General features: G+C 41.0%; 1 protein-coding gene across 1 annotated transcript in view; it reads left to right on the top strand.

Moving 5' to 3' along the window:
- LOC307260288 (junctional adhesion molecule 3B-like) overlaps positions 1–17,986 on the top strand; it is a gene marked incomplete at its 5' end in the record, with an annotated part of 38,181 nt that extends 20,195 nt beyond the window's left edge. The window contains 8 exons of the mRNA XM_080040488.1: positions 9,360–9,428; positions 9,534–9,647; positions 10,343–10,495; positions 12,225–12,427; positions 13,374–13,473; positions 13,600–13,729; positions 13,848–13,902; positions 14,888–17,986. Coding sequence (XP_079896614.1) covers positions 9,360–9,428; positions 9,534–9,647; positions 10,343–10,495; positions 12,225–12,427; positions 13,374–13,473; positions 13,600–13,729; positions 13,848–13,902; positions 14,888–14,923 — 860 coding nt within the window. The 3' untranslated portion in view covers positions 14,924–17,986. The remainder of the gene's footprint in view (positions 1–9,359; positions 9,429–9,533; positions 9,648–10,342; positions 10,496–12,224; positions 12,428–13,373; positions 13,474–13,599; positions 13,730–13,847; positions 13,903–14,887) is intronic.
- Between the last annotated feature and the right edge of the window lie 3,982 nt (positions 17,987–21,968).

The raw sequence follows: 21,968 nt of genomic DNA on the forward strand, positions 1-21,968 counted from the left end.
ATCTCTGAACACTATGACTCTATGGGCAGTATGCTATCTCCCTAATAGCCACAGAGGCACTCTGTGACTGGGCTAATCTACGCAGCGTGCTGCTGGATGCTGCACTTTTAGTTTGAAGAATAGTTTGATGTTCTGAGAAATATGCTTTTTTTTTGCTTTGTCGCCGAGAGTTAAACTCACATGTGATCTGACACATGACCCAAATACTGATATGCTGTTATTAGAAAAGCATGACTGTAGCCAACCACTCCACCCCTCTTCAGCATGTGAATGGTTTATACACAGGTTTAATATAGCTGCATATTCTACATACACTGTGCTGCTCCCACAGTGCTAGGCTACTCTGGATCCATCAATGTCTTCTCTCAAACATGGTGACGTTTGCTCTCTTTATATTTATTTTTACTCAACACGTGCGTTTTCCGTTTTTTCCTTTTGACACAATTCTGAATGACAGCACCAGAAATAGAAAGAAAAGCTAAATGAATGCCCTGGGCATTGGGCAACAGCATTAGGCCACAGATCATTGTATAGTTCGGCTCAGGCTCACAGCAACTTTAAGTCTGCCGTTTGAAAGCTTCTGTACGTTATTAAAAAAAAAAAACTAAATTGTTTTTCTCTACCGGAGGGTAGAGAGGATTTCCCCAGTCGATCAAACAAAGAGATTACTCGGCCCTGAAACCTTACTATGTTTCATTTGATCTGGTGAATAGATGATCTGTGGCTATCTGAATTGACCCTGAGTTTTCTACAGAGCTGTCAGTCACAACATGGACAGTAGAGAGGTACAAGTAGGTGTGAGGGAGAAGAGGGCTGACACTGGTGGTGGATGACCACAGCTGTGACAACACAACCTGGGGTCATTCTCCCTGCCAGCTCGGCCCTAAAAACCTCTCCCAAGATGTCTGTTTCTAATGGAAGAAGCCTTCTGAGGTCTGTTGAGGTAACGTTCTCCCAACCGCTATACCAAACAGGTGGGTGGAGAACAACGTCAAGTTAGACGCAGAGAGGAATCCAGTTACTATGGAAATATATCAGCAATATACATTGCTATGGGAACTGGAGCGTGCTTTGTCTAGGGTGGAGCTGTAATCGTCCCTCAGAAAAGCAGCTTATGGTAATAATATGCAATGCTCTTATGAATTAATTTGTCAGGCTTTGTGTCCCAGCTGACATCATAGACTTTTATCAAATGGAAATTAGCGTCTCCTTAGGGGTAAAGCATGGGCAAGACATGAGAGTGCGTCAGTGATTTGCTGGTAATCTTTATTCTGGCCTCCAGTCAGCATCCCAGTATTGCAGTGTATGGTTTATATGTCTATAATTAAAGAACCATTTCACTAATGATTCTCAATCACATCATTTTCTTTATAATTTGGCTATAACACAATGTTTCCCTAATGGTAAGACAATTGTGATTTCATTTTTTTAAATCTCACAGCACAATTGGTCTAGATTGATTTGATTTATTCTTCTGTTCCTTTCAGCTCTTCCTGGTTGTGCTGGAGGGCCAACCTGAACTTTGGAGCGCTGTGATCAGAAATGTAGCGCTCATGTGTGCAGTGCCAAAGCCTCTAACCTAGTTTGTTGGAAGAAACACATAACATTTACACTCCTTTAAAGATGTGCTGTTTGCTTTCAGAGACGTTCCAACAGTGACTCCTTTAAGGCTTGAACTAGTGAATCTCCACAGGAGATCTGGCGTCTCTTGCCCTGTGAAGGGCAGGTCTTAACTCTTTATCTATCCGCAGTATCTGGGGTTCCTAAAGCCCAGTTCAGACCAAAGATTCGCCTCGCAACGACTTGCAACGAGACAGTTTAGAACGTCGCGGGGGAGAAATGGCAGCAGTGTGAACTGCTTGTTTCAGCGCGGCTGATGTCGTTGCAGAAGATTCATCATGTCAAATCGCCAGCCGGGCCAGCTCGTTGAGATCAGTTGCAGTTCCGTCTCATTGCGTGGCAAAGCTTTGGTCTTCCTACTACTTCCTGAAAATCCTGGCAAAACCATTGACCAGTTTGACTCCGATATAGGCCTTGTTATGAACTTACTGTTTTGTGAGTCATTTTCATAATGATAATTATGATTATTTTAGTCTCATAACTTACTACAACATTCAGATTGACATTGCTAAAAGCCCTCTTGTTGATTTCTTGTTGTCTTGTTTAGCTTTTGATGGGATGTTGAACACCTTGTCTGTTTTGCTTGCGTGGCCAGGTTCCTCTGTTGAGAGGTCGGTAGAGAATAATATAAGCATAGGGCAAAGTGTTTATGATTTATGGAGCAATGCACCCAGCTCAGTCTCCCTCAGCATTTACAGCGTCTGCTCCTCAACCAGCCATGTTGCTGTTTTCTTCCGTGCCATGCTTGATTACCTGGGTTAAAATAAGAAGCATGGTGCTGAATATGTATCAGGGGCATCCAGGCCATGTTATTCATGTAACATAAGCTACATGCAGTTAATATATAGCAGCACATGTATGTTCTGCTAACCATGAACTTTGCTTTGAACCCATGTTTGGATGCACATACTCAGTCTACCTCGCTTCTATACGGTGAGAGATGCCTTTAATGCAGCACGGGAAGTGGGTGACACATACAGTATATTCTCTCATGTGGTCATTTTTTATAAACAGTTCCAAAATACATCATTTGGAGGCCATGGCCTTGGAGGTGTCAGCAGGGGATGTGTCAGGGGGAGCTGGGGAGTGTTTTATTGAGATGGCTGGTCACTTCTGATGGACTGGGAGAAGGAGTAATTGCTCAATCCGCACTTATTGAACAGACAGCACTCCTTCTCGGGGGAATCAATTGAATCCAGAAATTCAGAAATGAATCAAATATAATTCAGGGTACCCACTTGAATGCTTAAAAAAAAGGCATTGAATTTAGTAAATATTCTTAAAATAAGGCCTGTAAAATATTGAATTTCCTTACAAGATCTTACATTTTTGATTGCTTCATTATATCTTTCCTACTGTTGCCAGTATGGCTGATATTGGCATTACATTTAATTTTAAGTGGTATTGAATTCAACTTTGACATTCCTAGGGGGTACCCTGTAATAAAATGATATGTATTACATCCTATTTTACAGTAGTCGCCGTCGGTCTTATCAACAGAAAGTCAGAATGGGCTGTGATGCTCCGTTAAGCCTCAAACAGCACTCTTACAGTACGTGCAGAGTTTTTCAGAAAGCAACTGGTAGATAGTTAGTGAGGAAGTGGGTGCATGACTGCATGTACTTTGATGTGTGAGCTTCCATAGGGGGCGTGGGAATATTCTCCCCAGGCAGCTTCCACAGGGAGAACACATATCGCTAGGTTGCTTAATTGAACCTTTTTCTATTTCTGGTATAACAGCCTCACCTCTGTGGATCCACACAGCAGCAGCGCTACAGGAAACCAGCCCCAGCTTCCCAAGGGGAACAACAGGGGGAAAAAAGAGGAGGGATTCATTACAACGGTGCAAGGCATCATGAAATACCCAACTCATCCCCTCAGCCTATTGTATAATTCACTCATGTAAAAACCTGCTGGGGTTTAGAAGGGTATTACACTAAGATTACAGAGGGGAAAAAACCCTGCGCCCATCACGGGGGCGGCAAGGAAGATATTAAAAAAAACACACTAGAACTTTGATAGAGATTTGCAGATTGCCAGATCTCACACAGCTGGGTCCAACCAAGATGGAAGAAGTAGAATTAAAATGTCATGGTATATTTAGGACCCTGAATACCTGCATGCTTTGAAAGCTAATCAACGTTATTACATACAGTGCTGATGATGACCCCGGTAAGGCTTGGCTGTAGCTGTTTTTTTTTTAAAGACGTGGATTCAGAAACATTGACTTGTCACTGCTTTTTTAATATATAATGTAATTCAGACTAAATCTTTTTGTGTTTGTGTAATTACTGTAAGATGTCCTTTTGTGTGGTCTGGAAATGTTTCACAGTTGCTTCTGCCTGTCTTGGGTTGGCCAGGTCTCCCTTGAAAAAGAGATTCTTAATCTCACTGGGACTTAACCTGGATAAATAAAGGTTAAAAAAAAAATAATAATTACAAGTGTGTTAAAGATTTGTGTCCTATTTCCCAATGACTTGAAATACAAAAAAATAAATCTTAGTAGTTATCAGTATCTTAATTGATACAAGGCTATTGAAGGAGACAAGAGCTCAGACAGGATGAGTATGACATCGTGAGGGAAGGATGTGTCAGTCAGACTGGAGGAGAGATGGAAACACCGCTCTCTTAACACACGCTCAGCACATCCTGAGCTTTGGTCCAGCTCTGACACATGACTGGACAGTCCAGCTGTGTGTTGCAACCTTTGCTGAAGGACACCCTGAAGGAAGCAGTTGTTTCCTTGATTGCTTAAATGTTTTGGAATATCAGGCCGAGTTCTGTAGCTAGCTATACGTATAGGAAGAACAAGTAGAACATGTGTATTAAGCCAATAGGAAAAGATATACATTTTGAGTATCATTCCAGAGTACTGTGTAGAAAAAAAAGCTGTGTCCCTCTGCATCATTAGATGAGAGTGGAGGGTTAGTGAGAAAGTCTATGCAGTTTATCATTTTAACATTGTGCAGCATCATATACATTCAGAATTATGATGCATGCATTGAACACTTCTTTCTCCTTTACCACACAACAGAAGTTCTCATAAATTGACTTATTTCAGTTAGAAGTCAGAAGTGGTTAGTTGTTCATGTTCGCTGCTGGCTTGAGTTCTGGTATAAATGATCTTCTGTGTTGGTCTAGTTTACTGACTGGGGGGGTTTCATGTATTTCCTGGACAGCTGTTTCCGTGGCAGCCCTCCTCTCAAGCGTTTTATCTGTACGTCAGGCTCACTTAGGCACCTATAATCTGCACTAATACTGTCAGAATGAAGGAGGAGCACAGTGGACAGGGCTCTCTACCATTAGCCACATCCCACAGCATCACAGTTGAACCTGAGTGCAGCATTTAATGGAATGTCTTAGCAACTAAAGGGCTCACCTGGAAGCACTTATTGTCAATTTTGGATTCTATTTCAATGCGATGTATTCTGATATATTTTGGACTCATACTCGGCCCAGTTAGATTGGGTTAGATCAGGTTACACAATATGCAGTACATTGGAAACTTAAAACCTAGAAATGGGCACTGATGGCCTCGCATATATCAGAAACACTCATTATGTTAACTGACGGGATTTTTTTTATTAAAGCGCATGCTTCTGCACATTTTTCGTTAGAAGACAGTATACATCAGGGCTATTCAATAGGCGGCCCGCCTTGACTACCGACAAGTGGTGCACAATTAATGTACTAGCACGTGCGATGTGTGCTTTTGCATGGTCATAACTGCGCGAAAGGCCGCGATCTGCAGTAAATAAATGTGCACATGTGTCTCCAAGCGTTTCTCTATCAGCTGCTCTGTGTATGCAGCTTTGCGCGCGTGATTGTACCGCAGTGTAAGTGTATGGTCCATTATTTGTATTTAGTGTGTCTGCATAATATTGCACCAGTAGAACTTTGCTTTGCACTGTCTGCATGTTTGCACAAAATTGGTACCTTCACATAGCAAACACATTTTTGGGGGGAAACACTTTAAGGTGTTGCGCTTAGAGTAGCCTACATTTATTTCTATGTTTTTTGATAAGCTGTTGCACTCTTAGTAAACCTAGGCCTACCTGTATTTTGATAAGCTGTTGCACTTAGAGTACATTTATTTCTATGTATTTTGATAAGCTGTTGCACTTAGAGTACATTTATTTCTATGTATTTTGATAAGCGTTCAAGGTTTGAAGAGTTAACTTATTGTGTTTTCCTGAACTGATAAGATTGTTAAACACTTAAACAACAGGCAGCCTATGTTAATCAAATAGGTATTTTTTTTATAAGCTGGTGAACTGTATTTGATAAAATAAAGACAATATATGCACTCCTTGGTATGTCGTTGTAGTGTTTTACAGTATATGCAGCTATTGATCTCGGCATCTGGTTAGATGATAAACTCACTTTTCATTTTCATATAAATAATCTTGTTTGTCGACTACGACAAAAAATTGGCTATTTTTATAGAAATAAAACCACCTTCCCTTTATTTAGTAGGAAAAGGATTATTGAGGCAGTTTTCATGTCTGTCCTTGATTACGGTGATGTGGTCTACCGGCATGCATCACATTCATGTCTTAAACTCCTAGACTCTGTTTTTCACTCTGCTTTAAGGTTCATCACAGGAGATGCTTATGACACACACCATTGTCTCTTATATGAAAAGGTTGGGTGGTCCTCCCTTAAAGAGAGACGTGACGCACATTGGCACATTTTTATTTACAAAGCCTTGACTGGGAAGCTTCCTCGTTATTTAACAGAAATGCTACACATTTCCGATGGGCTTTATCAAACCCGCTCCACTGACATGCTTATGCTTTATGTCCCACAAGCCCGGTCTGAGCTGGGAAAGACAGCTTTTAGCTTCAGTGCCCCCGACTCCTGGAACAACTTACAGCTAAAAATTAAACTAAATACATTCATATCCTTTGGCCAATTTAAACAGACTATCCTGCCAAACTCTACTTGTAACTGTTTTAATTAGACTATATTGTACTTTATTCCTTTTAATTGCTGCCACTCTTCACCACTTTGTAAATGTTTCAATTGTTTTTTTTTTCTCTTCTCTTCACTTGTTGTGTATTTGATATATTTGCATTGAATATTTTGTATGTATTGTTGTTTTGAATTTATTTTGAACTCGACGTCATTGAAAATGAGGGTCACCCCTCAGTTGGTCTCTCGAGGATAAATAAAAGTCAAATGAAAAAATGAAAATGAAATGAATTGATGTGATGCTCATCAATTTTAGGCATTTTTTTCTGGCCCCTCATTTTGGATCATTTCCACCAACCGGCCCCCATTCAAAACTAATTGAACAGTCCTGGTATATATAATGCTCTTAGAAACTCTGGCAGATGAAATATATGTCTCCTCTGTACACAGCTTGCTATTGTGTTTTTCTGCATACAGCTCTGTGGACAGGATGCTAAAGAAGTGACAGGCCAGATGTTTTGGTCACGTTTGTGAAGAGAAGTGCAGTTTCACGTCCTTTACTCCTTTGCAATTCTTTACATTTTGAGTTGAAACACTTCCCTTTGAGATTTTTTTTGCTAAATGTTATCACCTGGGACCAAACCTTGTTGGTTTTGCTGCTGTGGCACAGTGCAGAATAAATGAACTGCCCTATCAATTATTTATTGGGATTTACATCTGTTTGATGGTTGTCCTCAACTTTTCTAACGCACACTGTATTTCCCTACAAGCAGCTTCAAATGATGAGCACCCTAGAGCTGGTCTGGAGTCAGATCATTTTTTTGATGGAAGACTTTCCTCCATATTGTTCGTCGCCAACATCAGAATGAAATATAATCTCCACTTTTATGGAGGACTGATCTCAGCGAACACACAAATAAGAATAACCTACTCTGTATCTGATACAGGAATATCAAGACAAACTTCAACTTTTTAAGCATCTCCCCGAGCGTGCATCTCGTTGTTGTCAAACGTAGGCGTGACCTACTTTTGCCCTTCACGCAGCGTTCTCAGCTCGAGCGCTGGCTGAAAACAAGCTGTCGTCTTGTCATGATCTCCAGAAAGACTGTGGGCTAATCAGCTTAGCCTGTCTGCTTTAGCAGGTGACCCCCAGACACTGCTGTGTGTCCAGATGACACTTGCTGGAGGTCATGTTGACTGATTTGCAGGCCTCTTTTGAATGAATGGGCCGTGACCATTTCAACCACTAATTACTAGCAGACTACACCTACGCACTGTTTACGCCATGCAGGGTCCGTTCAGCTAACCTTTGTGCTGGATCTCTCTTTCATCCTCCTTGTCTATATTCATCCTTTAATCCCTCTTTGATCTTTTTTTACTCATTTTGATCATTCTTTATCTTTCTGTCATGGCATCATTAAAACATGGAGTCAGCTGTTCTGGAGAGCGCTTGTTCACAATCAAAGCACATCAGTGAATATCTGCTCATGGTCTGCTCCCTGTGTGTGTGTGCTGAATAGAAAAATCCAGTGTAAACAACCTAGGCTCTGTAAACGGGCATGGTGAGCCCCCTTTGTTTAAATACTTGTTTAGTTTACAGAACCTAGGCTGTGTATAATCAGCAGCTTTTGTTCCCCAGTGCGCGCACAATCAGATTGTGAGGAAATTTTCACTGATGTAGACAAAATGAGCTTTTGACTACAAGCGTTCTCCAGAATCACTGACTTCACCTTTAGTATTTGAAACTTGGTCAAGATTATTTACCACCAGAGTTGGGCAGCTACTGAAAATGTGTGTGTGTGTGTGTGTGTGTGTGTGTGTGTGTGTGTGTGTGTGTGTGTGTGTGCGTGTGTGTGTGTGTGTGTGTGTGTGTGTGTGTGTGTGTGTGTGTGTATATATATAAAATAATTAGACTTAGATGTATCATGACTTAAACGGCCAGTATGCTGTATTCTAGACCTACTTAAAGTGAAAGTAGCATCTTGCTGACGTGTATGTTCAGTAAAAGATATGAGGAATACATCTTAACTATGATTCATTTATAGATATTACTGTCGTTTTGGCAGCTAAAGAGGTTTCACACATGGCGATTAGGCATTCCATAGACACTGACAGTTTGTGTGCGTCCAAGAGCCATGACTATTATTATATGTCACTGGAAGTTCTTTTCTCACTAGTGTGTTCTTAGTTAACGTTAATATGGGAGTGACTTGGTGTGGACTTGTTATTTGACCATAGGGCTGTCAGAATGACTCAGCAATGCCCCCTCACAAGGCCCTTAGCCCTCCCCCACATACAGGCACACATCTTTCTAGGGTTCTTTGGCACTATCACTCCCACATGGGCATTGGGCAACAGCATTAGGCCCAGAGAGAGAGAGAGAGAGAAGGGATGGGCAGGCGCTTGAACTACTGGCATGGTGTGCTTGCCCTGAAAAGGACACATGCCTCGCTGCGCAATTATCCACTGTGCACAGAAACAGCACCCCCCACACCCAACTCAACACAGACACACACATAATGCTTCAACCAACACCACAACATAAATGGAGGGTGGCTGGTTAAAATGAAAAAAACATGGTCAAAGATCATCACCAACGATATTGGATGGACAATTATCTTGACTTGAATTGTGTTTGTGAAACTGCAAAGTGTATGTGAGCGTGTTGTTCCAAACATACCCACGGGGAGAGTTAAAATGAGCACAGGACATCAGCTGGTGTTGTGCACGTAGTGTGAAATCATCAACACTGTATCATGTAAATTCCCGCTGTGGAGAAAGTCCTGTTTGTTTGATTGCCTCTCTTCTTCTCTCTTCTTCTGCAGGCTTCCTCAGTGTCTTTGCCGTGGTGCTGAGAACAAACGACGAGTCCCCGTGGACCGACGAGTTTGACAGTAAGAAGCCAAAGAACAAACACACACCCACATACAGACGATATACCTGCATCACATCAGACATAGAACTCTATTTAACTCACAATGTTTTCCTCTGTGCCGCAGGAATTGAGTTATCGTGTTTGATCGAGACCATCTCTACAATCAACCCCAGAATCGAATGGAAGAAGATAACGAGTGGTGGACCAAGCTATGTGTACTTTGACCAGAAGATCATAGGTAATGTACAGCATACAAGTCTAATTTGCATATTTTTTTATATACAGTGGGTACATTTCTCGCTGTACATGGCCAAGTAAACAGCAGTTTGTGTTCACCTTAATCAGATTAAGGTCATAGTCGGAGTAAGCCATTATAACATTAAGACATGTGGAGTATTCTGATCCTTGTCGCATTACTGAGACATGTAACCTTAATCACACGAAATATTCCCACTGGAGTTTTTTCGCTGACAGTTTGCGACACATGTCCTGGTTTAGGGCTGTTAAACTAGAGGGGCTAAACCATTGCGTAAACTTCATTAAAAAAGGAGGTGTCACAATTTTTCACAGTTGATGTTCCTGTTATGCTTAAAAAGTAAATAAAAACTTCAGGGCAACACCTGTTATTCTGTTCTTTTCTCATCTTTTTCTCCCTAATAGATACATTACAACTAAAAAAGAGGCGGTGTCAAAGCAATGCAAAACAACCATAATGACATAGAGAATGTTTATTTTTCCTCGGATGGGGCTGGAATTATTTTTGGAAAAGAACACGCTGACGTCTGATGTCATGACTCTTCTCCTACTGGTCAACGTCTCTGGTTAACTCAGAATGTGCTGATTGACGTGTTAACAGGAGCATTCCCGTAGCTGCTGCTCATGGAAACACCTTATTTAGAACATTGTCTGAACCACGTGTCTGTGCTCTGACAGGGGACCTGGAGAACCGAGCCATGATCAGAGAGCCTGCCACGCTACTGATCACCAACGCCACGCGGTCGGACACGGCCAAATACCGCTGTGAGGTCACCGCCGCTGCGGACGAGAAGTCCTTTGACGAGCTCGTGATAGATCTGGTCGTGAGAGGTAGGCTGACTTACCTTACCTTACCATCTCTATGTGTGTGTGTGTGTGTGTGTGTGTGTGTGTGTGTGTGTGTGTTTGAGACCCGGAACTGCATATGTTGGGAAGCTTCTTCTCGACGCAGAGAAGCAGAACATTATTGTGCCCTTAAAGAGAGACCTTGCCTGAGTGATTGACACTTCAGATGCTGTAAGATGAAACCGTGTTGTAGGTCGCAGCAACCCTTTGGCATACATATGAGGATGTGTTATGACCGGACCTGCCCAGCTGCAAAGGCGTGTTCTGGGCTATAAGAGGAAAGCCTCTGAAACTGCATCCGCTCTGAATTGCAGTGGCTAAAGAAAGCAAAGCGCTGCGTGTTTTCAGTGGCGTTTTTTGGCACTGGCCGAAAAACGTGCCCCCCCCCCCCTGTCGTGTCCTGTCCTGTCCAGTCCGGTGAACCTGGTGACACTGTGACATAATGAAAAAGCCTGCAGCATCGTGTCTGTGTCAGGTTGCTTATCAGTTGCTCTTCAAGTTATGTTCGGGGCAAGTCATCACCAACTAGCTAATTAAATCTAGGGGTCGCTGAGAGGAACCTGTCAAAAAAACACCCATAAGAACAAATAGAAACCTTCACTGCATTGCCATAAGGGGTATTCTGTTGGGTTATTTCTTGTTTGTGGACTGTTTGATGGTTGATGTTCATCTGTTTAAGCCGACCAAGTTAAACATCATGGATGATCATTGGACACTGATGGATACAAATTGAATTTCTATTATCAATCAATCAATCACACTTTAATGGAATAGCACTTCTCATACAAACAAATGTAGCTACACACACACAAACACACACAGAGATATGCACATACAGATTTACACACATATACAAACACAATACCCACAATTCCCCCATTCATCCACCCACCCGGCCCCAGAGCTATGACTTTATGATCAAATGAAGAAACTCATTAAAAACAGAAACTGAAGTGAGATGAATTACACCAACTTAAGTGAGGAAACACCAGAGGCAAGTCACTTAAAATGAAAATATACTATGAAAACATTTTAATTAATAAATAAAAGCTCCAAACAGTGGTCAATAGGAATATAAAAAAAAATGATTTGTTTTTTTTACTGATTTATAACAAACATACAAACAACAATGACATGAGACAGACCTACAACCCCCCCCCCCCCCCCCCCCCATCTATCCCACCCACAGGACTTGCAGACAAATAATACATTATAATGATATTTTTACATTTTCAGCTGCATCAACTAAAACATTCAACTTCTTTGGTTTTGCACCATGTGATCTTGCGACAGACTGTTCCATGTTGAGAATGTCCAAGTAGCCACTGTTGTCTCTGGAGACACTACCAACGCGTCCATCTTTGTAGCAGCCGTTAGGCGGGCCAGCCACACTCGCCCTGGGTTTGCCTTTAAAAACATGAACACTCTCCAGGGACCTCGGAACATGAATAGTGTATAAAAACAGGAGGGGGTAGGACCAGAACACTTCTGAACTTCTTCCTGCTATTTTTGAACATGAATGATATGATCTGAGTTACTAATATGTTGCTGAGGATCCCGTTTGTTTTTATTTTTTATTGCTTTAGAGTTTTACTTTGTGTTTGTATTATTTTAACAAGTTCAACAAATTGATTAAAAAGAATGCTTACACAACATACATTTTCTGTAAGTCCCCTTATGAAGACTGTGCTCATGTGTTTTCATGTCACCACAGTGAAGCCGGTGGTGCCCAAATGCAGCGTGCCCAAATCGGTGCCTTTTGGGAAGTCTGCCGAGCTGAGCTGTGTGGAGGAGGAGGGCTTCCCCAAGTCTCAGTACCAGTGGTTCAAGAGCAACGAGGAGATACCTGACGACCCAAAGACCAGCCTCAAGTTCTTCAACTCCTCCTACACGCTGGACGCAGACACAGGAACTCTGGTTAGTATGGCTGTGTGTGTGTGTGTGTGTGTGTGTGTGTGTGTGTGTGTGTGTGTGTGTGTGCGTGCGTGCGTGCGTGCGTGCGTGCGTGCGTGCGTGCGTGCGTGCGTGCGTGCGTGCATGAGTGTGGACAAGGACACACACATGAGTGGCAAGGGCGGGGCAGCCTGGACGGTGGCCTGGCGCCCAGGGGTGGGGGCAGATATTTTGGGGAGACAGTTGATGGTGCGAGAGGGGCTAGAGCCACGAGGGGGAATGCACTGTGCTCGTTTGCACATTCCTCACATCTCGCCTGCTTTCCAGCACAGCTTGATCTGCGCAACCTTCACACTGGCCTGCTGAAGCCCCCCCCCCCCCCCACACACACACACACACTCTCTGTCTTTTTGTCAAACTCAATATATAGCCAGTGTAACCATTGAAGTCTGTAGTCATGGCTGGAAACTAATGAGCTTTTTTCTACTCTACTTATCCTGTTTTGACAGTTATTTTTAGACCGACGGTCCACAGGAACACAGTTATCACTCCCCCTCTGCTGCTCCAATGTGAGGGGGGGATGTGAACATGCCCACCACCTGACAAACACAGTGGCATTTGTGAAATGTATTTTTTTATTTTTTAGTATTAGATGTGATTACAATTACAGTATGTGGCCGGGAAAAGTTTCAGCTTTTTTTTTAAACTTAAAGAAACCCAGATCATTTCTTGTTCATCATGTTTTTTTTTCTCTTAACATTTCTTGTTATTTTATGGGACCAAACATTTGTGATTTGCATGAATCTACAATGTATATATATACTGTATATACACATGTGGTTTGCATATCAGAGCTGGTATTTCCCTTCATGCTGCCTCTTTGCCACTTCAAACTGAATGTATGATATTCCAGTATGTTCTAACACTATGGCCTAATGAGATGTATGTCTGTGTGATTTTTGCGATGCAGAGTTTCATCGCAGTGCGGAAAGAAGACGCAGGAGAATACTTCTGCCGAGCGAAGAACGACGCGGGCTACGCTCAGTGTCCATCGCAGAAGATGGAAGTCTGTAAGTGTGCCACAGATACAGAGTGTTAGAATGGACGTGTTGAGACACCTTGATATTGTGTTAGATATATGGCCTCCATTGTGTCATCTTGTCTCTGACTGGTTCCTTCCCTCTGGTCCTCCTCAGATGATATCGATGTGGTGGGCATCGTGCTGGGAGTGCTAGTGGTGGTCGTAGTGCTCTTATGTATAACGGTGGGGATCTGCTGCGCATACAAGCGGGGCTTCTTCTCCAGCCAAAAACAGACGGGGAACAAGTAAGTCACCAAGCCTAAGGTCCCATTCACACAGTCAACAAATACATGGATTCCTCTATTAGCAGCACTGCTTTAACCTGGCCCCCTATGAAATAATAACGTGCTCTGTGTTTTATAGTTACAAGGTTCCAGCTAAGGGGGATGGAGTGGACTACGTCAGGACGGAGGATGAGGTTTGTAGAAAGCACTTATCAAAACACTGCTAGTGTAGAGTCAGTAGTAATACAAAGTATATACATGCTGGTTAAACATGGCATGAACATTCATTCTGCTCTGATGAGCCACGCCTGCTCTACATCCAGCCCAAACCAGGGGCCAGATGGTGCGCACTAGAAACCAGCCAATCGCATTTCCCTACATATAAAGTCCTTTCTATAATAGACACATGTGAGGTGAATCACGTACTTCCCTTGTTTGTCTATAGCCAACCAGGGCTCATATGATAAAGTGGATATGGAAATCAAAAAATCAATGGATTTTATTGGAGACATCATATTATTACACAGTGTGTCTTTCATAATGAAGCACTTTACAGTTTGTTGAGTTATCTGTACTGAATGTATTACCTCTCTTGACATTTGATCATAATGATAAGAGTTCACAGCAATATCAATTTGAACTCAAATAATTAGAATGCATCTTCATTTTTATTGGTTAATCTTTATGAGTGTGTTCCCTGGCGTGGCTCACCTTTCTCAATGTGTGTGTATACAATATGACAAGTTAAAGGTGGAGTCCGCGATTCTGCAGAAAATACAAATCAGTGAATATCTCCTCACATTCCACTACCTGGCCCTACTGTGTGTGATGCGTTGAAAAATAATCTGGTGTTAATACACAGCCTAGGCTCCGTGAACTGGTATGAAGACAAAGGGTATCATACAAAGTAGGTTTTGCAAGATTGCAACATGCCTGTGTACACTGTTCCTTAAGACTGGATATTTTTTCAGCGCGCACACAGTACGGACCGGTAGTGGATCGCGAGGGGATATTCACTGATGTTGAATAAAGCGATTTTGACAACAAGCATTCTCCAGAAATGTTGACTCCACCTTAAATGTATCAATTCAAGATCAAGAGGAAAAATCTGTGTATTAATTTGGAAGGAATGCTTGACTCTGATGAATCCCTAACCATGGCTCCTGTTCTTCTCCACAGGGGGACTTCCGACACAAGTCTTCATTTGTGATCTGAACAGAGAGAGGACACTGAGGCGCATTGTGCTGAGTGAAAGACATGACATGTGGGACTGCACTCCTCGCTGTCTGACCACGGAGCTGCCACAGCTCATGCTCTGAGACACTCAGCATGACTGAAATATACAACTACTCACGTTTGCCAAAGGTGACAAGATTCCACAGGAAAACAATATGTAAAAAAAAAAAAAAAAAAAAAAAGAAAAAAGGCTACACATGTACGGAGTGATATTCGCTTGTCAACTTTATCACAGAATTCTTTTCTTTTCCTTTAAATTATGGAGTTCTTAATTTACAGTTATTGCATGGTTTTAAAACACCAATTGGGGGTGGAGACAATAAAAATATTTTTTGTTTTGCTCTGCCGGATAGTGAAAAAAGGAGGAGTCTCTTTCCTTTGAAAGTCAGCCAATCATGACGCCTCCACTGTAAACAATTTAGCTTCAAACCTTTTTGTCATTTGTAAAACATTTCTTTTCTACTGTTGAAATTTTCAGACTATTTTTGATGGAATATATTTTAAAATGCCTATAGATAAAGGTTTACTTTTTTAAATATTTGTAAAATACTAACATGTTTTTTTTTTCTTTTTCTTTTTTTCTTTGGTTGTGGATAAAGAAATATGTAACAATTTAAACCGCTTTGCGTCAAGCTGTAAAACAGTTACACCTTTTTGCAATCGGAACAGACAGAGAAGAAATGGTGTCAGCATATCAAGATGTGGTCGTTGATCGGCGGTCTTACATATTTTATTTCTCCGCCGGCGATGCCCCGGTTTCTGTTGTAGAGACACTTCCAAGTTGATGTTTTGTAGATAGTCTTTGTAAGAGGCTTTGAAGAGTGCCAGTCAAATGCTGTGAAACACTGTATACGCAATCAGTGCTGCATATTTCTTGATTTTAAGTGTCCTTCTATGCTTGCTGTTAATCTTGTATATATTGAATTGAACTGTCCAGGAATAGAGTTGTTTGTGTGTGTCATACATATGTTCAGTATTACACTATAGTAATGATGATAATAATTTTGAGACAGGGTGTGTAAGTTTACCTTCCAGACCTATACAAAACTAGAGTGACTGCATTCAAAAAAACTACACATGGTGCTTTAACATTGTACCTTGTAAAAAGCCTCTGTTTGAATTGTGAATGGAAACCAATGGGATGGCCTGTGAAATTGAAATTGGAAACTACTGAGTCACTGGTTTTTAGACCACATTTACTATAGTTACTATTTCTACCACGGTCATCCCAATACACCATCTTCAAGATGGGTCCCCAACCTGTTTACCTTTGTTAATTCCTAGTCTAATTAGGGAGTAGACATCGTCTAACATTTCTAAACCTGAATCCTATCTAAAATGTTTAGTTTGAAAGAAAAAGCTGTTAGTTTTGGCTGAAGCTCATGTTGCACTCATTCCTCTCACACAGGACTGACCTTACACTTCAGTGTGACAGTTATACTGGGGTCTGGAGGGTTAACAGCTGTACTGATTGTATATAGATTCTTTTTTTGTTTTTTTCTCTCAAGATTATGTAAAAGTGTTGAGAAATGTAAAAATGTCCTATTTGAGGCGACATGAAACTCTTTCCATTTGTAAGGCTGAGAAAAAAGGTAACATTTTATCATGTCATCCATAACACGTGAACAAGAGCTTCCTCACAGCAGCATGGCAAAAATTCAGTCATGGTTCCTGGTGTCAGTCTTAAAAAGACATGCTGTACAAACTAGGTTGTGTTACTTCTGGCTCCTTCACGTCATATTTTGGAGCTCCAACACTGACACACACACCCAGATGTACCAGCATTCATGTCACTTCCACGCAGCTCATATGGATCTCTTGTTCATCTGTTATGAACTGTTCTAATCTACCACTGTGGTAAAGTGTTAACTGAGTATCAGTCATGGTAGAGACGATCTGCCCAACATTTGCACATAGGAACTTGTCAACACTGCTTTTTTTTTTTCTTCGATTTTGCATTAAGGAACCAAGAGAAAAACATTTCGAAGTGTGCTATCTACCTAACCTTAGTTCCCTGGATGAATCCTGTTTTCACAGCTAAATGACATGGTGAAAATACAGGTCAGGCAGCACACAGACATACATTTCCCCGTTTCTCATTTGTACAAAATGTCATTCCTCTTAAGTGCCTTCTGCCTTTCAAAGAAGTCCAGCTTCTCTACAGCCAAGCTCTCTCTCTATATCTCCCACTTGTACAAAATCTAAAAAAAAAACTTGTGTTTTATGCATTCATTGAAACCACATGCACGGCGTTTGAGAGGAATGATATCAGCGCAAATTATTTCCACTTCCCCTTTTCTTTTACATGCGTATCTGCAAATTTGTAAATAGCTTTTTTTTTGTTTTTTTTTCATAGTTTTGAAAGGTGTAGACATGTTGAAGTAGACATAGAACTATATTAGTGCCTAAAAATATAGTGGGAATTATTTTTGGTAAAAAAAAAGACTGATAGCACTATTAGGCAAAAAAGAAATAAAGATTGGACACATCCCCAAAGCAGGGTCACATATATATATACAAGTTGCAGTTTATAACCCGGTTTGAAAAGACTGTAGTGAACTATGGGTTCACCACTGCTCAGCTGCTCTCAGTATTCATGTGAGTGTGTCACACAGCTGTAATGGAGCTCTAATTATTCAGACAGTGTGAGGCGTTTGGTAAGGCACAGTTCATGCAAAGTGTCAGCCCACCAACAACAGGAATCCATGTACGTTAGCATTAGCGCTACATTGCAGGCCCACATTTAGCCCCAGCACAGGACTGGATGTTGGGAGGCAGCGGTGATAGAGATTATATTTACATCCCAGTGAGAGGTGTTCTTCTGTTATTAGGAGGTCAAACTAATTCACCATTGTCTTTCCAACTCGAGGATAGCAGCGCTCCACTGATCCAGACACTGGTGTTGACTGGTACAACATTACTGAAACCAAACTCACACACAGTAGAATGTCCACTTGGGGCCTGCTAGGGTTGTTTTTTGTTTTCATTTTGTTGATTTAGAACCACTCTATTTGTGATTAATAAAACTCACTTCTAATATTACTGGAGACATTGGTGTTTCATTTTGTGTATGTGTGTTCATGAAGTGATGATGCATGTGTACTGTGAATACTAGAGTCTTCCACTGTTAACAGAAATCCTATTCAGCATCAAACATCCCCCTGGCAACATCTTTCTTGATGGAAAGTCGTAATCTATTAGCAGGAGTTCAGCCATCTCCACTTTTCTACACTGAAAACAGCTTTCTTGTCCGTCTGTGGTTTACTGTGCCAACTGGCAGCAGCTTCCTGAATAAAAAGCATTCTAATCAATGAGGCCGGCAGGGGTGATATATTGTAGATTGCAGCAGAGCCCATGGACACTTTTATTTAATTCACGGAAACATCCATTTGGTTCGACTTGGGATGCAAGAAGACCTCTCTGAATGTGAGCATGGTGAATCATGTCAGGTTTATTCTATCATTCTATGTTCAGGGCAAATTCTGACTCATGCTACCGCCCCTAATTTACATTCACAGCCCTGCCATACAACAGTTAACCTGTGATGATGATTTTCCTTGTTTTTTTTTACACTGTTTTCTCAGCATTGAAGTGTTTTCTACTAAAATAACACAATCTGTTTTTTTAAGGGTGGGTGTGTCCCTGCTTTGTTTGTATTGCAGTATCTGTTGCATTAACTGTTCCACTGATGGACTGTTGGTGGTAGAAACAAGCAGGGAAGAATGCAAATGTGCCAACAAAAGCACTGACTAATAGGAATCGTAAGATGGTTATAAAACAAAATTAAAACAGCTTTGCATTTTCTTTTATGAGGTAGTTATTAATTCATCCTGTTTGATAGTATGTTGGTGATTTATAGTGAGTGTAAACAAATGCTTAAATGGAAATATACTGAATACATTTCACTTTTACCCAACCATTGGACAAACAAAACTTGAGCAATATGAACGGCTATCATCTAGACTTGACACTTCTTGAGTCTTGAGCAATTCTGAAGAATGCTTGTTGTCAAAATCAGTGAATATCTCCTCACAATCCGCAACCTGTACGTACTGTGTATGTGATGCGTGTACAGAGCCTAGGCAGTGTATTAACACTGGATTATTTTACAGTGCACACTCAGTATGGACAGGGGATTGTGAGGAGCTATTGACTAAATTCTACTAAGCGTTCTACAGTATCACTGACTCCACCCTTAAAGCTGGGGTATGTGATTTCTGATTGGTCAAAGTTAACATGAGCTGTACACTTTGACCAATCAGTGCGAGGCTCCGATTCTCTGTTCTTATTGGCTGTTGGGACTGTCCATTCACTTTGGCACGACTTTGTTGGTGTAGAGCGTGTCAGGGAGGGACCAAAAAGAACAAGTGGAGCGGTTGAGGTATTTGGATTCGAATCTCTATCCCAACTGCCATTTTCTCCCCAAATCCTCCACCCCAGCTTTAACTAGTGAATCTTAAAAACACACTTAAAATCAAGTTAATGAAAGTGCACCACTAAAATTTAAAATTGGATTAAAAATGAATATGACATTACAGATCTCAGACTTTGGTGTTCCTTCTCAAAGCCTCACCATGTCCTGTCTGATACGGTTTGATCAATTCTGACATATTCTATTTGAAAAGACAATTTCCTTTAAATATGCTCTAATAACTCACAGGGATAGAGTGTAACCTATATTGTACAGTGTCAAATCTGTTGATTTTGACACAGGAGGGGTACCAATGCAACACCTTGACAATCCATCAGTCTAATTGTAATATCAACAGACATTTATAGACAGACACCTCCAGTCAGTCAAGCTTGCAGACAGAGGTGTGGACAAGCCAGGGCAGTGAGGAGAAAATGCTACTTGACAGAAGGATGGAGCCTATTTAGAAAATAAGCCAGCAACGACGTGACGAACTGACACATTGACAAGATATCGGTTTGTATCAGAGGAGGGCTGCAGCTGCACCCATGCACTGCTCTCATGAATAATTGCATTGAGTCATTTCAGGACAGCTCCGAGGGGCTCCTCTGCTTGTTTCGAAAGGCCCCAAACATGAGAAGGAGCTGTAGAATTTCACCATGTGACACTCATCATGTGTCCAGCATGCTGTCTGTATGTCCAGGGACTATTTTAGACTGTTTTTTTATGTCTCTGAAGTGAGTTATTGCTACGAAAGAATCTTGTAACATCTCTGCTCATGCTACCAAAAAAAAAGAGGCCGCAGGGCAGTTGTTTAACTGTTGGGTTTGATCATAAACTATTTATCATTATTATCTTTTTTTTATAAGCCACCACAACTTGTTACGCACCCAAGGGAATCTGTTTCCCAAAGCAGCCTCGTAATGATGCACGTGACACATGCACGCTAAACACATACACATTTCCCTTATACATATAGACACACTATATTTCATAATTATTGTAGATTTGTCAGTGGTTATATACCTTATGTGTGACAACTGTGAATGAGTGGTGTTGTCTCCTTTGACATATCAGCTTAATAAGTACATTTAATTTTGAGAAAAGTTTGCTTTTTATTACACGTACAGTCAGTGTAGTGTTTATCAAATGCCAACACTGCACTGGTTGCCGGTGGGAATCTTTAAAGTTTTAGAAGCTTTTTAATCTTATCAAGAATGACGGGGTAGATAGAAGAAAAAGAGAAAACATATCCCATAGTGCTTATTGTGTGTTTGTGTGAGAGATGTGTTCTCATGAAGATGTTAAAATATTGAATAATGTCAACAAATAACAGGAATGCCATAATCTCCCTAGCTGAGGTTGAATTAAGAAGGGCACTTTGACTCAGGTTAATGCGTCAATCTGTTGTTATTCAGGTCTGCCCTCTAGTGGTGCAGCACTGCCATCACAGAAGAATCCACAATGTCTTTCTTATTTCACTCATTGAGAGAATTGTGAGTGAAAGAGTATAGTAAAAAAATTATATGACAAACTGACTGTAAATCTGAAGACTGTCACACGGATACATTCATCGTTACTGTGATATTTCTAGAAATCCAAAATGAGTTCATAGAGATATAGAGATGGTAGGCTATGACCAAATTAACATTGCGCACTGCTGACCTCTTGTGCTCATAAGTAGTATTGCAACACCATTCTGTCATGTGTTGCTTTTTTGGCCTCAGTCAGAAAATTGAGGAAAAAATAATCTTGTTTATAATAGGTAAGCATTCAATGATGAGCTAGGTTCATTGTCAAAATGTAAAGACTTTCTCACGGGTAGAACTATATCCAGTCCTTATACAAGTACCTTCAATGAGACAGAAACAGGCATTCAGTGCCAGAGAACAATACCTTGAGATCTGGATAACTTCAACATGACCAGACAATTAAAAAAACTTATCAAGAAGCAGAATGATCTTTGATACACTATAGCTTTGGTGTTGTGACTATGAACAATCCCTCTGTGGTTCACCTGCTCATAACTCATACCCTGCATTCCAAATCCCATACTTTTCCCTTTTACTATACTACATACTGAATCATGCTGGTTTCAATACTTCAAAATGTAATTGGATGTATTAGGGCCTGGCATGTTTGGCATACTTCATTTGACATGCATGTATTGGGACATCCTTATTCTTTTTCTGGCATAGCCTACGTATGGAAGTATTGGTATTGGAACGCAGGGATATTGAACCGTAATGTGGGGTTGTCAAAGGCATTTACGACTCAGAGGAAAACATCAGTTCATTATAGGACTCAGCACGAGCCAGAACGTTTTGGAACCACCGCAGGAAATGACGTCTGCCTGATAAGCGAATAAAAAGTACCTGAAAGGTTGTACTCAGGGCAGCAAAGACTCACAAAGGTTTGTTATCCCTTCCGCCTGTTGATACTGTGCCAAAATAGTGCAGACTAAAGATACAATTATTTAAAATGGTAACATTCAACAATATAGTTGTTGTTAGTTTAGCATCGACAATATAGTTTTTACCAAAAGCGGAACAAAAACTCGTTTGATAAATAAAAGCTTTCATTCACATGACAGTCAACGCATGCGCAGTCAAG

Source organism: Ammodytes marinus, assembly GCF_949987685.1.
Source record: "Ammodytes marinus genome assembly, chromosome: 14".
NCBI lineage: Eukaryota > Metazoa > Chordata > Actinopteri > Uranoscopiformes > Ammodytidae > Ammodytes > Ammodytes marinus.